Raw genomic sequence first — 17,186 nt, forward strand, 5'->3', positions numbered from 1 at the left:
TAGACCCTTTACCTCTTTGGTTAGGTTTATTCCTAGGTATCTTATGCTTTTGGGTGCAATTGTCAATGGGATTGACTCCTTAATTTCTCTTTCTTCAGTCTCATTGTTAGTGTATAGAAATGCCACTGATTTCTGGGCATTGATTTTGTATCCTGCCACACTGCTGAATTGCTGTATGAGTTCTAGCAATCTTGGGGTGGAGGCTTTTGGGTTTTCTATGTACAGTGTCATGTCATCTGCAGTGAGGGATAGTTTGACTTCTTCTTTGCCAATTTGAATGCCTTTTATTTCTTTTTGTTGTCTGCTTGCTGAAGCTAGCTAGGCCTTCTACTACTACGTTGAATAGCAGTGGTGAGAGTGGACATCCCTGTCTTGTTCCTGATCTTAGGGGAAAGGCTTCCAGTGTTTCCCCATTAAGAATGATATTTGCTGTGGGCTTTTTGTAGATGGCTTTGAAGATTCTGAGGAATGTTCCCTCTATCCCTACACTCTGAAGAGTTTTGATGAGGAATGGATGCTGTATTTTGTCAAATGCTTTCTCTGCAGCTATGGAGAGAATCATGTGGTTCTTGTTTTTTCTCTTGTTGATATGACCCACCACATTGATTGCTTTACGAGTGTTGAACCAGCCTTGCATCCTGGGGATAAATCCCACTTCGTCATGGTGAAAAATCTTCTTAATGTACTGTTGGATCCTATTGGCTAGTATCTTGTTGAGAATTTTTGCATCTGTGTTCATCAGGAATATTGGTCTATAATTCTCCTCTTTGGTGGGGTCGTGGGGTCTTTGTCTGGTTTTGGAATTAAGGTGATGATGGCCTCATAGAACGAGTTTGGTGGAGGTATTCCATCCCTTGATATCTTTTGGAACAACTGTAGTAGAATAGATATTGTTTCTTCTTTAAATATTTGATAGAATTCCCCGGGGAAGCCATCTGGCCCTGGATTTTTGTGTCTTGGGAGGTTTTTGATGACTGCTTCCATTTCCTCCCTGGTTATCGGCCTGTTCAAGTTTTCTATTTCTTCCTGTTCCAGTTTTGGTAGTTTGTGGTTTTCCAGAAATGTGTCCATTTCTTCTAGGTTGCCTAAATTATTGGTATATAGCTGCTCATAATAAGTTTTTAAAATCGTTTGTATTTCCTTGGTGTTGGTCGTGATCTCTCCGTTCTCATTCATGATTTTATTAATTTGAGTCTTTTCTCTTTTCCTTTTAATAAGGATGGCTAATGGTTTATCTATCTTATGAATTCTTTCAAAGAACCAACTCCTGGTTTTGTTGATCTGTTCCACAGTTCTTCTGGTCTCGATTTCATTGAGTTCTGCTCGAATCTTTATTAACTCTCTTCTTCTGCTGGATGAAGGTTTCATTTGCTGTTGCTTCTCCAGCTCCTTTGGGTGCAAGGTTAGCTTTTGTATTGGAGTTCATTCCAGTTTTTTGAGGGATGCTAGTATTGTGATGTATTTCCCCCTCAGGACTGCCTTCGTTGTATCCCAAAGATTTTGAATGGTTGTATCTTCATTCTCATTAGTTTCCATGAATCTTTTTAATTCTTCTCTAATTTCCTGGTTGACACTTTCATCTTTTAGCAGGATGGTCTTTAACCTCCACATGTTTGAAGTCCTTCCAAACTTCTTCTTGTGATTTAGTTCTAGTTTCAAAGCATTATGGTCTGAAAATATGCAGGGGACGATCCCAATCTTTTGGTATCGGTTAAGACCTGATTTGTGACCCAGTATGTGGTCTATTCTGGAGAAAGTTCCATGTGCACTTGAGAAGAATGTATATTCAGTTGCATTTGGATGTAAATTTCTGTAAATATTTGTGAAATCGATCTGGTCCAGTGTATCATTTAAAGCTCTTGTTTCTTTGGAGATGTTGTGCTTAGAAGATCTGTCATTTACAGAAAGCGTCATGTTGAAGTCTCCCAGTATTAGTGTATTATTATCTAAGTATGTCTTAACTTTGGTTATTAATTGATTGATAGACTTGGCAGCTCCCGCATTCGGGGCATAAATATTCATGACCGTTAGGTCCTCTTGTTGGATATATCCTTTAAGTATGATATAGTGTCCCTCTTCATCTCTTACTACAGTCTTTGGGATAAACTTTAACTTATCTGATATGAGGATTGCTACCCCTGTTTTCTTTTGAGGACCATTTGAATGGTAAATGGTTCTCCATTCTTTCATTTTCAGTCTGTAGGTTTCCTTAGGTCTAAAATGAGTCTCTTGTAGACAGCAAATAGATGGCTCTTGCTTTTTTCTCCAGTCTGAAGCCCTGCGCCTTTTAATGGGATCATTAAGCCCATTCATGTTCAGAATTCTTATCTTATTGAAAGATAAGAATTTTGTGTCATCATTGATACCTATTCAGTCCCTGTTTTTGTGGATTGTTTCCTTGGACCTCCTCTTTCTTTTATGGAGTCCCCCTTAATATTTCTTGCAGATCTGGTTTGGTGGTCATATATTCTTTCAGTTTCTGCCTATCTTGGAAGCTCTTTATCTCTCCTTCTATTCTGAATGAGAGCCTTGCTGGATAGAGTATTCTTGGCTGCATGTTTTTCTCATTTAGGACCTTGAATATATCTTGCCAGCCCTTTCTGGTTTGCCAGGTCTCTGTGGAGAGGTCTGCTGTTAACCTAATACTTCTCCCCATAAAGGTTAGGGATCTCTTGTCTCTTGCTGCTTTAAGAATCTTCTCTTTATATTTGCAATTTGCAAGTTTCACTATTAAATGTCGGGGGGACCTCTCTCCCGGATCTGAATGCCTATTTCCTTTCCCAAGTTAGGTAAGTTCTCAGCTATTATTTGTTCAAATACACTTTCTGGTCCTTTGTCCCTTTTGGCGCCCTCTAGAACCCCAATTAAAGTAGAATTTTCCTTCTTAGGCTGCCATTTATTTCCCTTAACCTTTCCTCATGATCTTTTAATCGTTTTTCTCTTTTTCCTTAGCTTCCTTCCTTTTCATCAACTTGTCTTCTGTGTCACTCACTCATTCTTCTACCGCATTAACTCTCATTGTTAGGACCTCCAGTTTGGATTGCATCTCATTTAATGATTTTTAATTTTGGCCTGATTGGATCTAAATTCTGCAGTCATGAAGTCTCTTGAATCCCTTATGCTTTTTCCAAAGCCACCAGTAGCTTTATAATTCTGCTTCTGAATTGACTTTCTGACATTTAATTGTAATCCAAATTCCGTAACTCTGTGGGAGAGTACTATTTCTGATTCTTTCTTTTGTGGTGAGTTTTTTTTTTTTTTTTCTAGTCATTTTGCTCAGTGCAGAGTGGCTAAAAACAAGTTGTAATGGAAAAGGGAGGAAAAAAAAAAGAGAATAAAAGAAGAAAAGGAAAAAAACCACAAAGAATAACAACAATAAGGGCCTTAGCCTGGCTCCTTGCAGGGTCCCATCCCCCTTGGATGCTTTTTTATTTATTTATTTTTCTGTCTTCCTACCTTGATAGAAGTGCGAACTCTTCTCACTGTAGCATTCCAGCTGTTCTCTCTTTAAATCTCAGGCCAAATTTGTAGGTTTTCAGGATGATTTGAAAGTTATCTAGTTAAGTTGGTGGGGACAGGTGACTTGGGGACCCTACTCTTATGCCATCTTGCCCTGCCCTCTAGTTATTCGCTTATAATAATAAACAGTAGCATACATACCACTGTTATTATTTTTTTAAGATTTTATTTATTTATTTGAAAGAGAGACAAACAGAGGGATGAGCAGGAGGAGAGGGACAAGTAGATTCCATCCTGAGCTTAGAGCTGGATGCAGGACTTGATCTCATGATGCTGAGATCATGACCTGATCCAAAATCAAAAGTTGAACACTTAACCAATAAAGCCACCCAGGCACCCCACCACCATTATTATTCTAGGCAGCTTTAGTATCCTAAGAAAAATAATTTGAGAGGGCTAAGTATATGAGATATTCAAGAAAGATTTTCATCAATATCGGTATTCATTAAATGTTCTATAGTGTAGATAATACTCTCTGGCGAGTATAGTCCAAATATTCTTTGGGCATTCTTTTTTTTTTTTTAAGATTTTATTTATTCATGAGATACACACACACACACAGAAAGAGAGAGGCAGAGACATAGGCAGAGGGAGAAGCAGGGAGCCTGACGCAGGACTCGATCCGGGGTCTCCAGGATCAGGCCCTGGGCTGAAGGTGGCGCTAAACCACTGAGCCACCTGGGCTGCTTCTTTGGGCATTCTAATGTACACTTTGGAAAAAACTAACAAATGCACAAAAAAGATTAATTATATTAGTCTGTAGAATCTTCCTTAATATTTCTTTAATATCACAGGAATGCAAATAACTGTGTTGTAGAGTATAATTTTCAGCATTGAAAATAACGCACAACATACTTTTTTTTTTGCGCCAAATATTGAATTATTCTGTGATTAGTGTTTAGGGTCTACAAAAGAACATGTTAATATATGATCACATATAAATACTAAGGTGGAAAGAATTTTCTAGTACATTAATGTTTATATTCAAAATGATATTTTCTACCGTTTTTCAAGATTTCTGACTTTTCCATTCAGAAGAGTTATGAAAGATGCCATGTTAATCATTAGATAATACTACTCTAGGAAGACATTTTAGGAATAACTGCCTCCCCACAAAAACAGTAAACTAAGTTAAATGTTCTATATATTTGAACTTAGATATAATTGGACATACTTGTTTTGAGTATACAATATAATGATTCAATATTTGTATTTATTGCAAAGTGGTTACTGTAATGGGTCTTTTTAACATCCATCACCATACAGAGTTATAAACTTGTTTTCTTGTGATGAAGAAATTTTCTTCTACTCTCTTAGCAACTTTCAGGTATACAATATTATTATTATTATTATTATTATTATTTTAATAATAAATTTATTTTTTATTGGTGTTCAGGTTGCCAACATACAGAATAACACCCAGGGCTCATCCCGTCAAGTGCCCCCCTCAGTGCCCGCTTCCCAGTCATCTCCACCCCCCGCCCTCCTCCCCTTCCACCACCCCTAGTTCATTTCCCAGAGTTAGGAGTCTTCCATGTTCTGTCTCCCCTTTCTGATATTTCCTACCCATTTCTTCTCTCTTCCCCTCTATTCCCTTTCACTATTATTTATATTCCTCAAATGAATGAGACCATATAATGTTTGTCCTTCTCCGATTGACTTATTTCACTCAGCATAATACCCTCCAGTTCCATCCACGTTGAAGCAAATGGTGGGTATTTGTCATTTCTAATGGCTGAGTAATGTTCCATTGGGTATACAATATTATTAACTATATAGTCCCCATGTTCTACTTTATTTTATATATTTTATTACATAATTATTTTATAGCTGAGATTTGTACATTCTAACCCCCTTCACCCATTTCACACCTCCCCTACCCCCAACAATATACTTTTAACAATCTGCAAATAACTGAATGAAGACTGTACTTCATAGCACTGAGAACTGCCTTTTAGGCCTTAAATCTTAAATTCTTCAGGGCTGATTTCATGATATTTGTCTTTAAAGGGCTCCTAATGTCATACTTCACTTCTTGGATAGAGAGTTACTAAAATTACTGTTCTAAAGTGTGTGGATTGGACTCCATCTACTTTTAACCATACCTTTTACCTATGATTCTGGCAATTTTAGCTAAGCACCTAGCATTCAATTTAGAAACGTGTTTAATTTATTATTAATAGTAATTCTTTAATAGCTTTCTATCCTACTCGTTTGAATATTCTATTGAATTTGTAACCATATTTTTATAACATTTCCCTAAGGTATTTCCATCTGTCAGCAGCACTTAATTTGGAATAACATGGAACTTGAAGATGAATTTTGCTTGAATGATTACAAGTGAGTTTAATTACATATTGGCTGTTTTATAGATGCTCAGCATTACTACTTGATATATCAGTATTTTCCTTCTGAATCCTTGGATCATGTCTTCTGAATAGTTGTGACTCCTAGATTTAAGGGTAAATCCTGAACCGTAAGATATGTTGGTTCAGTACTCCATACTGCCTGATCCTTATCCTTTGATTCTTTATCTTTTCTTTTCTTTTTTTTTAATTTATTTTTATTTAAGATAGTCACACAGAGAGAGATGAGAGAGAGGCAGAGACACAGGCAGAGGGAGAAACAGGCTCCATGCACCAGGATCCCGACGTGGGATTCGATCCCGGGTCTCCAGGATCGCGCCCTGGGCCAAAGGCAGGCGCTAAACCGCTGCACCACCCAGGGATCCCGATTCTTTATGTTTTCATTTTTCACACCAATTACGTATCCCCTGCCTTTTTATTTTTTAATCTTTCTCTTTTGACCTTGCCTTGTGCTCTTTTTAATATTGACCTGTTCCCACTTGGCTACTTTCTTTTTCTTTTCATTTTTACAAGAGTATTGGGTAAGAATAAAAATCCTAGAAGAGAGCACATGTAGTAATTTCTCTGATACCAGCTATAGCAACATTTTTCTAATGTATATCTCCTGAGGCAAGGGAAATAAAGGCAAAAATAAACTATTGGGACTACATCAAAATGAAAAGCTTCTGCACAGCAAAGGACAGAACTAGAAGCAATCAACTGAATGGGAGATTTTGCAAATGACATATCCAAGAAAGGGTTAGGGTTAGTATCCAAAAAAATAAAAAACAATACAACTCAACACCCCAAAACCAAATGATCCAATTAAAAAACAGGCATTTCTGCAAAGAAGACATCTAGATGGCCAACAAACATATGAAAAGATGCTCAGTATCACTAATCATCAGGGAAATGCAAATCAAAACTTCAGTGATATGTTACCTCACACCTGTTGGAATGGCTAAAAGTAATAACACAAGATACAACAGGTGTTGATGAGATTGCTGGGGGCGGGGTGGGGGGGAAGGAATCCTCTTGTAGTGGTGGTGGGAATGCAAATTGGTGCAGCCACTGTGGAAGATAGTGTGGAGGTTCATCAAAAAATTTAAAATAGAAGTACCCTACAATCTAATAATTGCACTATTGGGTATTTACCCAACACTAATTCAAAGGGATACATGCAACCCTCTGTTTATAGAGGCATTATTTACAATAGCCAAATTATGGAAGCAGCCCAATGTCCACTGGTAGATGAATGAATGAAATATTTTTCAGCCATAAAAAAATGAAATCTTGCATTTGCAATGACATGGAAGGAGCTAGAGAGTATAATGCTTAGTGGAGTAAGTCAGAACAAGGTAAATACCATCGAGTTTCACTCATGTGTGGAATTTAAAAACAAAACATATAAGCAAAGGAAAAACATAGACAAACTAAGAAACACTCTTAACTATAGAGAACAAAGTGTTGGTTACCAGAGGCGGGGAGGTGGGTGGAGGATGGGTTAACTAGGTGAAGGAGATTAAGAGGAAGGACACTAATCATGATAAGCACTCTGAGTAATACATAGAATTGTTGAATCACTGTATTGTACACCTGGAACTAATATAATAACACTGTTAACTATACTAGAATTAAAATAAAAAACTTAATGAAAAAATAAAAATAGGGGTGTCTGGGTGGCCCAATCAGGCAGCTGCCTTCGGTTCAGATCATGATTTTGAGGTCCCGAGATTGAGCTCCACATCAAACTCCTTGCTCAGCGGGGAGTCTGCTGTTCCCCCTACTTGTGTTCTCCCACTTGCATTCTGTCTCTCTCAAATAAATAAATAAGATCTTTAAAAAAATAAAAAAGTAAAACAAATACACTTGATAGAGACAAAAAAGAGTATTGGGTAAGAGAGTTTTGCTCTTCACCAAGTCTTTCATTTTTTTCATCAAGCTTTTCTTCTGTTACTAAGTGATACTGTGTGCACCAGTGATTGCAGATACACTATTTGGCTTTCGTCTTTTTTTCTCCCTTCTCTCATTCATACACTTCTTCACTCTTTTCGTAATAAAAAAAAAAAGAGAGACAGAGGTGATGTGAAATATCTGGAAGAGCACAGGGATTCAAGAGATCTTGTAGATCTTATAAATTTGCTATTTTTCTATTTTTTACTAACTGGATCTATTTTCTAACATTTTGAACCTTGGACAAACTTCTTTTCTTCTTAGAGCCTCTTTTTCTTTGTGTGAAACGAAGAGACTAAATTGAGATGACATGTCATATTTAAAGCCTATGAGAACTTACTTTTCCCTTTTTATACAAGTAATTAAGTTAACATTTTATATTAACGTATATTGCTGTATCTTTTTTTATTATAGAGGGTAAGTACTATACCTGATAAACTAGCACTTAATTGTGTATATGTCTAACACCAAGTACACTTTAATTATGGTGGTTTATTTTTGTGTTCACAGTATATCAGAAGGTTGTACCTTGAAGCTGGTATTGGCTATGCGTGGGGGACCTATAAATACTAGAAGAGGTAGGCATTTGTGAAATTCTGTATATTAAAGCAATTAAATAATTGTCAAGCCAGTTGGTATTTTTATAGTCTCAAGTTTTAGTCAGATTTTCTTCCTTAGAAAAATGATGATTGTTTTTCTAAGCATTGTTCTTTAAAGCCCAAATACACAGAAGGAACTCATGTTTCAGGAAAATCTCCTGATTCTTGATTTAATACTAGGATATTTAAAAGTAAACCTCACCAGTAGAGGGAAAGGAAATGATAGCATTGTATAAATATATGGTTATCACTGTGTTTAGGTTCATACCAGTTTGTTGCTTTCTTTTACCCAGAATCTTCAACTCTGGGTATAATGATTTTTACAGAGAATTCTAAAGTTGCCCGTTAGCCTGGTTCGTGATGCATTTGGGTTTCATGGGTATTATTTTGGCACTGTTGAATCCTTTTTCAGAGTGTGGGCAATCTCTGGAAGTCATTCATTTAACGAGTATATTTTATGCATCTACTAGATGTTCAATACACTGTTCCATGGAGGAAAAAAGTTTCTGCTTACTGACATTGCCCATAATAAAGGAGTAAAGATTTGATGTCAGGCAGTTGCAAGTGCAGTGGAGGAATTTGGGGAGTGTGACAGTGTGGAAATAGGATTCTAGGAGGATCATTGTGGAAGGGCCCTTGGAAAAGTTGATGTGAGCAATTTCTATTTGATTAAGAAGAGAGTTCTAAGCATGGGGAAATTTGGAAATGTTCTTATTGGTTCCTGATTCAGGTGTGTCACATGATTCCCCACCAAGAAGAGGGATCCTTAGACTGCTCAGAGCAGTTCTGTTTTGTGGGCCTTATTTGAAAGGGAAGACCTTCATACTTGTTTGATCTTATACTGACCAGAAGACTAAGGTTAAGTATTGATTCCAGTGCTAGTTTATTTCTTCCACAAGTCAAATCTTGTCTCTCTGTTTCATAATTTTAGTTAGAAAATGGCGGTTATTATCATCTTTTTCCTAGCTGCTTCAGGAGGATTTTGTAAGTTATGTTGAACTGTTTTGGATAGGTTAGAAAAATGTAAAGGTAGTAATGTTAGAGTTGGCTACTAGCACTCCTAGTATTAGGAATTCTATAAACTGGGCTTATAAAATTGTCCTTTGTGACATAAAATGTTTACAGTACCAAGTCTGAGAATAGTGTAAGAACTCTAACGTGTTTATGGAGCCATTGTAAGATAGAATTATATAGTGTTTAATGACATGTGAATTCCACTGTTAGAAAATTTTGAAAGTTGGTTATCTGTGTATAGTATTGTCTTTAAACCAGTGTGCTTTTGATTATTGATCTGACCAATTTGGAAAATATAGGAAATAGATGTGTGAAGTGAAAATAGTCATAGGTAAATATGTCATGGAATCAGCAGACTCTAGTGGCACAGAAAAATACTGATGTATTTGGTTAAGCCCTGTCTTTGTATGTAACAACATAATAATGCATTTCATTTCTTTCATGTTAGTACAACATATGGAATGCTATATTAAACTATAAAAAGATCAGAAACTTATTTAAAGACTATCACGTATATGTTGTATGCACAGTGTTATTTCAGTTTAGCTCATTATATCCTGTCACTGTACCAACATGCATAAAACTTGATATAAATTGAAAGCTTGTTTATCAATTTTTCCATTTGTAGTTCCTATGGAAGATCCACTTAGGGAGATGGCTGAGTACATGGATTCCATTCGAGATGAGGTCTGGGAGAAGACCTCCTGCAACAAACAAGTTACATTTTTGGTATACCGAGAAGGAGATCAACTGAATTTCTTTCGTGTAGTAGATAGGGGAGATGGCACTTTAACACCATTATCTGAATCTTTAAGGTAAATATGTTTTCATTTGCATGTCTCACTTAGAAGAGGAGGACCCTGTGTGATATACTCCATAAACCTTAATGTTTACTATGTGTTATCAAAACAATCTCATATTCATAAGACTAAATTTCATGCATTCTCTCCACCCCACTGCCCTAGGTATATAATTCTAAAATTGTCCTTTATGTGTTTGATACTTAGTAATTTATAAAACTGAAATTTATTTATTGAGAAAGGTTTTCTTATAAAAGATTTATTTCAAAAAAACTTTATTTCTGTCCTTTATGAAACTCTAAGATACTGACTATAGTCTTTTTATAATAGTCTATTATATTATTTTATAGCCTTAGCATTATAGGGTTAAACCTAGAGTTGCTGGGTTTTTTTCAAAATTTAACTCTACTGCATAAAGGTAAATAAATCTCTCTACTTCTCTGGTCTTGTTTTTCTACTCTGTAAAAGGGAGAGGGATTATTATATTGATTCTTGACTCAGAAGGAAACAACTTAAAGGTATTTAGCTAGGCAGTAGAACAAGTAGGAAATCAGACAAGGTAAGCTGTAAGTTTCTGTGAACTCTGTCTTACTTTGATTCTTACTGCCTTTTAATTTAAGTCACTAAACATTTAATGAACTTTTTAATAGCCAGTCTGTACACTAGTACTGACTTACAAAGATGATTGTCCCTCCCTTCATGGAGCTTGCAGTCTGCTCTAACTAGTGTCTATAGTATATTCTTGCCAGTTGTTACAAAAAGATACCAAAATCTCTGGAAAACCAGATAAGAGGGCCTTCATTTTGCCTGAAAGGTGGGGAGTTAGGGACAAACTCTGAGAAGAAGGAATCTTAAAAAAGGAGTAGGAGTTTCCCAAGCAAACCAAGGAAGGAAAGGTATTACAGATAACTAAATTTAATCAACTAAATTTAATCAGATTAGTTGTGGGTGTTTTTTTTTTTTTTTTGGTGTTGAATGTTATAAGTTCTTTATATATTTTGGATACTAATCCCTTATTGGTTATATCTTTTGCAAATACCTTCTCTCATTCAGTAGGTTGCCTTTTCATTTTGCTGTGCAAAAGCTTTTTATTTTAGTATAGTCCCAATAGTTTATTTTTGCTTTTGTTTCCCTTATTAGAGGAGAGATATTTAGAAAAATTTTTCTAAGGGTGCTGTCAAATTACTGCCTGTGTGTTCTTCTAGGAGTTTTATGATTTCAGGTCTCACATTTAGGTCTTTAACCCATTTTTGAGTTTTTGTGTGTGGTATAAGAAAGTGGTCTAGTTTCTTTTTTTTTTTTTTTTTTTTTTTTTTGGCATATAGCTGTCCAGTTTTCCTAGTATCACCTATTAAAGAGACTAGTTTTCCTCCATTGTATATTTTTCTCTCATTTGTTGTAGATTAACGGACCATAAAAGCATGGGTTTATTTCTGGGCTCTCTATTCTATTTCATTGATCTGTATGTCTTTGTGTCACGACTATTCTGTTTTGATTATTATAGTTTTGTAGTATATCTTGAAATCTGAGATTGTGTTACCTCCTGCTTTGTTGTTCTTTCTCAAGATTGCTTTGGCTCTTTGGGTTTTTTTTGGTGGGACAAGTACCTAAATTCAATCCCAAAATAAAGAAACTAGAAGACAAAATTGTAGAAAAAATAACTTGTAGTCTGGAAACACAGGTTCTATGACTCAGGAGCCTAGGCACAGTTTAGCTGGGTGCTAAACCAGCTGCTCTGGGTCTCCCAAAGCTGAAGTCGAAATGTTGGCAAAGATGCACTCTTACCTAGAGGCTTGATAGAATCTACTTCCAAGTTCATTCACGTTGTTGGCATAATTTATTTTCTGGCAAGTTGTCTGACTTAGGGCCCTGGGGTTTTTTGTTTGTTTGTTTGTTTTGGTTTTGGGTAGCGGCTGCCCTCAGCTCCCTTTGGATTAACTCAAAATTAACTGATTTGAAGTCTAAATTATACGTGGAAAATCGCTTTTGCCATATTGTGTTGACTAGAAACAAGTCCTAGGTATTTTCACACTCAAGTTTAGGGCAGTATACAGGGTATGAGAACCAGGGATTGGGAATCATGGGGATTCCTTTAGATTCTTCTCACTACAAGTTATGTGGAAGAAGGATTAGACTCTGATTTTGTTTTTGTTATTTATTTTTTATTGGAGTTCGATTTGCCAACATACAGTGTAATACCCAGTGCTCATCCCATCAAGTGCCCCTGACAGTGTCCATCACCAAGTCACCCCATCCCCTCGCCCACCTTCCCTTCCACTACCCCTTGTTCGTTTCCCAGAGTCTCTCTTGCTTTGTCACCCGCTCTGATTTTTCCCACTCATTTTCTCTCCTTTCCCCTTTAATCCCTTTCACTATTTCTTATATTCCCTGTATGAGTGAAACCAAATTGTCCTTCTCTGACTGACTTAGTTCACTCAGCATAATACCCTCCAGTTCCATCCACGTTGAAGCAAATGGTGGGTATTCATCTCTTCTGATGTCTGAATAATATTCCATTGTACATATAGACCACATCTTCTTTATCCATTCATCTGTCGCAGGACATCGTAGCTCTTTCCACAGTTTGGCTATTGTGGACATTGCTGCTATGAACATTGGGGTGCAGGTGTCTCGGTTTTTCACTGCATCTGTATCTTTGGGGTAAATCCCCAGCAGTGCAATTGCTGGTTCATAGGGTAGCTCTATTTTTAACTCTTTGAGGAACCTCCACACAGTTTTCCAGAGGGGCTGTACCGGTTCACATTCTCACCAACAGTGCAAGAGGGTTCCCCTTTCTCCACATCCTCTCTAACATTTGTTGTTTCCTGTCTTGTTAATTTTCCCCATTCTCACTGGTGTGAGGTGGTATCTCATTGTGGTTTTGATTTGTACTTCCCTGATGGCAAGTGTTGCGGAGCATTTTCTCATATGCTTGTTGGCCATGTGTATGTCTTCTTTGGTGAAATGTCTGTTCGTGTCTTCTGCCCATTTCATGAATGGATTTTTTGTTTCTTGGGTGTTAAGTTTAATAAGTTCTTTATAGATCTTGGACACTAGCCCTTTATCTGATATGTCATTTGCAAATATCTTTTCCCATTGTAGGTTGTCTTTTAGTTTTGTTGATAGACTCTGATTTTGAGAGCTGACTGACAAACGGGTGTTGACTGTTGACTCTAACTTGTTAGGATCTGGTTACTACAAAATATAGTAGTAACCATGTAGTAACCACAACCACCTAGAGCAGAAGTAGAGAAGAGGGAGTAATGAGCACTACAGCCTTAATCCAGTGCCTCTTATTTGGGCCAGGAATAGAATTTTTTCATACCAGTCTTTCCATGTGCTAGCTCACTGTTGTTTTGACTTCTTTCAAACATCCTCTTTTGGTTCTCTTTTCCTAAAGGAGAAAAATCTAAGTTCCTTAGCTTAGCATATAAGGCTCTTTACAACTGTCATTTATTTTTCAGCTCTCCTTCATTATGCCATGTTTTTGTACATTTTTACCCTTTGCTTGAAATGTCATTTTCTCCTATTACCTCAGTTTCTTCTCAGCCAGCTTCTTTGTGTTTAAGATATAGCCCAAATGTTGCTGAGGATTTTAATTAAAATTGTATTATTTTTTCCTCTGAGGATATTTTTAAAATTTCTTTTCCTTTCTATTCACCTACCAGAATTGGACAAGCGATAGAGGTGGGTGAAAAAGAAGGGTAGAAAACTTTCTGGTCATACCTTGCAAGACTTTTATCTTGACTGTAGAAGGAGAAGCTTTCTTACTCTATAATAGGGTGAAAGGCCAAATAGTTATTATTTTAGGGTTTTCAGGCCAAGAGATAAAATCAAGGGTACTTTGTAGGTACTTACATAACAAAAGAGAAGAATTTCCACAAAACTTTTACTGACAAAGTTCAAATTACAATAATAATAATTGAGGGGCGCGTGGGTGGCTCAGTTGGTTAAGTGTCCAACTCTTGATTTGGGCTCAGGTCATGATCTCAGGATTGTGAGATCAAGTCCAGTGTTAGGTCCAGGCTGGTGTGGAGGCTGCTTGAGATTCACTCTCTTCCTTTCCCTTTGCCCTTCCCACCATCTTGTATGCATGTGTGCTCTCTCTCTTAAAAAAATTAAAAAATAATTGAGTAGTTGGGTGTGTGTATCTTTTGGGTCCATGAAAGAGAACAACTTGAATGTTTTTCAGAAGGGTGGGTTATATTTTACTTAATTGAGGTTGCAAGCTAATGTTGCCTATCAAATTTGCAAAATGAGTTGCAAAAGTTACTCTGTTAATATGGATCTGTAATGAGATTTTATGTATTTTATCTTTGAAAAAAATTTTTTATACAGACAGATATTGCCAAGTACTGTTATCAGTCCATAAGCATGATTTTGATATTGAGCATATTCATTGCTTGGAAGGCATTTATAGAATTCTCTTATAATGTTCTCATGCTGTTTGCATTTAGCATGGCATTACACTGCATATTAATCATATCAAGATAGGTGGAGCTCCTCAATTGCACATTTAAATAGATTTTGAAGTATGGAAATTTCCTTTAACTTGTACAAGGTATGAAAACACTGCTGTGTCGTTTCCTTGGAGAGTGAGTAGTGGCGGATCCTTTGGCGCGGTGGGCCAGGAGTTCGAAACTAACATAAACATTACACGGGTTGTGGGCAGCTGCCTCAGATTGAGGGAATTTTCAGAAGACAGACCACTCTGAAGCTGTTCCCAATTTTGAAGAGATGTTTGCAGTTGATTCACAGAAGTTGACAAGAGTACAGGAATACCTGAAACGCCTCCGAGTCCCTCCCAATCATTGAGGAATGGAATAGCAGATATGGTGGGAACCACGTGAAAACAGAGGCAATCGTTGCAAGATAACAGACGTTCAGAGATAGGGATAGCAGTCGCGGGGTGGCCAAGTTGACAATCGATACAATCAGTGGCATGGGCGATCCTGGGGTAGCCAATTACACAGCACAGACAAGAACCTTACTACACCACCAGTTGGACTCTATGTTTACAACAGCGAGCCTCACTTGGTTACTATTGTTGGAATGTCGGAGCTCTTGGTAAAAACCTTTTATGCTGATACACATGAACAAAAGTTTGTATCTTCTGTTGGTCATAGTTTTACATGATTTAGAGAATGGATATTACTTTTTGGACTGTGACTTAAAAAAAAAAAAAAAAAAGAAATCTTTACGGAGATGTTTTGGTTCAGTATGCCGCTAAAAAGGTTGTGGTTATATTGCCTGACTTCTTACTCAGATCTTGTTTCTGGTTAATAGTGCTTTGAATTGGTGTTGTTTTCCTTGTTTGATCCAGGATTTCTGTCTTTGTTTTACACAAGAAAATAAAAACTTTAAAGTAGAAAAAAAAAAAAAAAAGAAAAAAAGGAAACACTGCTGGGAATTTAGAAAGCATGTCCCCTGTAAATTTGTGTGGGAAAGTTCTTACTTCTGAAAGCATGCTCTTATGTGTGATTCAGAGTAATATTGGTATTGTCAGAATGACATTACTGCAGTATAAGTTTTGTATAGAGCGTTGTTTTGGCTTGTAATTTTAGGTGGAATTCAATAAGAAACATTATTAAGTCCACAGCAAAAACTAATTTTCAAAGGCATTCAGTGTTTTATCTTAGCAGGTGAAGGTGATTCGTCTTGTCAAAAAAATTCAGTGTTAGCCCTGAGCTTAAAAGAATCCTAATAAAATTACTACAGTTAAGACATTGAACTGATGGCTAAGTCTATGAACCAAAAAAGTTTACTGTTGATACTACTAGTTCAAGAATACATAATAGATTCAAATTCTTACTTCTGAATACCTGCTGGTGAATAATACAGTGAGTAACAAAGCCTTCAAACACCTTAGGTTTTCATTAGCTTTGTAAATTTGTACAACTTATTTTTTTTCTGTTCCACACTTATTTTTACTCCATCAATTGTAGCAGATTTGACTTCAAGTTGTACTGAATTACTGTTTTAGCAGATTCTTTGAAAATCTTCTTGCCTGCAGTTGTTTCATGCATACTATTCATAGGGACTTCATTCTTCAGTAACTTTAAAGTTGATATTGATGCCTTATAAGCAAAAACAACTGAACAGTACTTATACCTTATGTCAACTCATCAAAAGCAAAGGAACAGAACTCCAAATCATTGCCTTATTGTTTAGTTGACTGTTGCTTCCATCGTTGTTAATTCTTTAAGAACTTGTTCTTGCCAAAGCGATAGTCTTTATTTAAACAAGTTTATTGTCTCTGGACACATTTCTTCAATTGCTGTGATCAAGCATAGTTTAATTAATTCACTGTTGGCAAACAGCTTTTCTTGCTTAGCTAGTTAACCAGTTACATTCTGTCCAGTTCTGTGTCAGTTTCTTTTTTCATTATGGTTAAATGGAATTCTGATCAGCCTATGGTCTAGGTTTCACAATTACCAGCCTTGGCTGATAAAATGAAATCAGTGTATTTTTGTGAAGATGGATTTTGCTTTTGTGGGAATGAGGTAGTAGGTGCCAAAAGACCTTCACCTGTTGTATACTGACTTCAGAAAAGCTTAGCTGTGCTAGATTGTCGGTAATGCTGGATCATGGTATTTCTCCTTATTTTTTAAATTTCTTCTAAGAAATATATTTTTTGAAATATATTTGCCTTGAATTTACATTGATTAGACTTATTCTCTTATCATTAGCAGCATATGTATAGTTTCTATTGCATATAAAGTATTTTTAGTCATTGAGCAGGCATCAGAAACATCTCAGTAGTAATTATTGCTTTCTTTACAGTGGTGGTTCTGTGTATAATTTGTATACGGATGAGGATGAAGAAATTGAGCCTTCTCCTTCTGGGCAACAGATAATTGAAAATTCAATAACTATGAATAAGATGAAGCTGCTGAAGGCTAAGTTGGAGAACATGAATCTCAGCAAAAAGGTGAAGCTGTCGGCATTTGGCCAGG

At 36.5% G+C, this 17,186-nt stretch overlaps 1 protein-coding gene across 2 annotated transcripts in view; it reads left to right on the forward strand.

Annotated features, from left to right (window-relative positions):
* Window positions 1–17,186, forward strand: part of ZFAND4 (zinc finger AN1-type containing 4) — a 74,848-nt gene that overhangs the window by 34,512 nt on the left and 23,150 nt on the right. For both annotated transcript variants that reach the window (XM_055345098.1, XM_055345099.1), the window contains 4 exons: window positions 5,784–5,859; window positions 8,328–8,395; window positions 10,059–10,245; window positions 17,014–17,161. In XM_055345098.1, coding sequence (XP_055201073.1) covers window positions 5,784–5,859; window positions 8,328–8,395; window positions 10,059–10,245; window positions 17,014–17,161 — 479 coding nt within the window. The remainder of the gene's footprint in view (window positions 1–5,783; window positions 5,860–8,327; window positions 8,396–10,058; window positions 10,246–17,013; window positions 17,162–17,186) is intronic.

This window comes from Nyctereutes procyonoides, unplaced genomic scaffold (assembly GCF_905146905.1).
Source record: "Nyctereutes procyonoides isolate TBG_1078 unplaced genomic scaffold, NYPRO_anot_genome, whole genome shotgun sequence".
Lineage (NCBI taxonomy): Eukaryota > Metazoa > Chordata > Mammalia > Carnivora > Canidae > Nyctereutes > Nyctereutes procyonoides.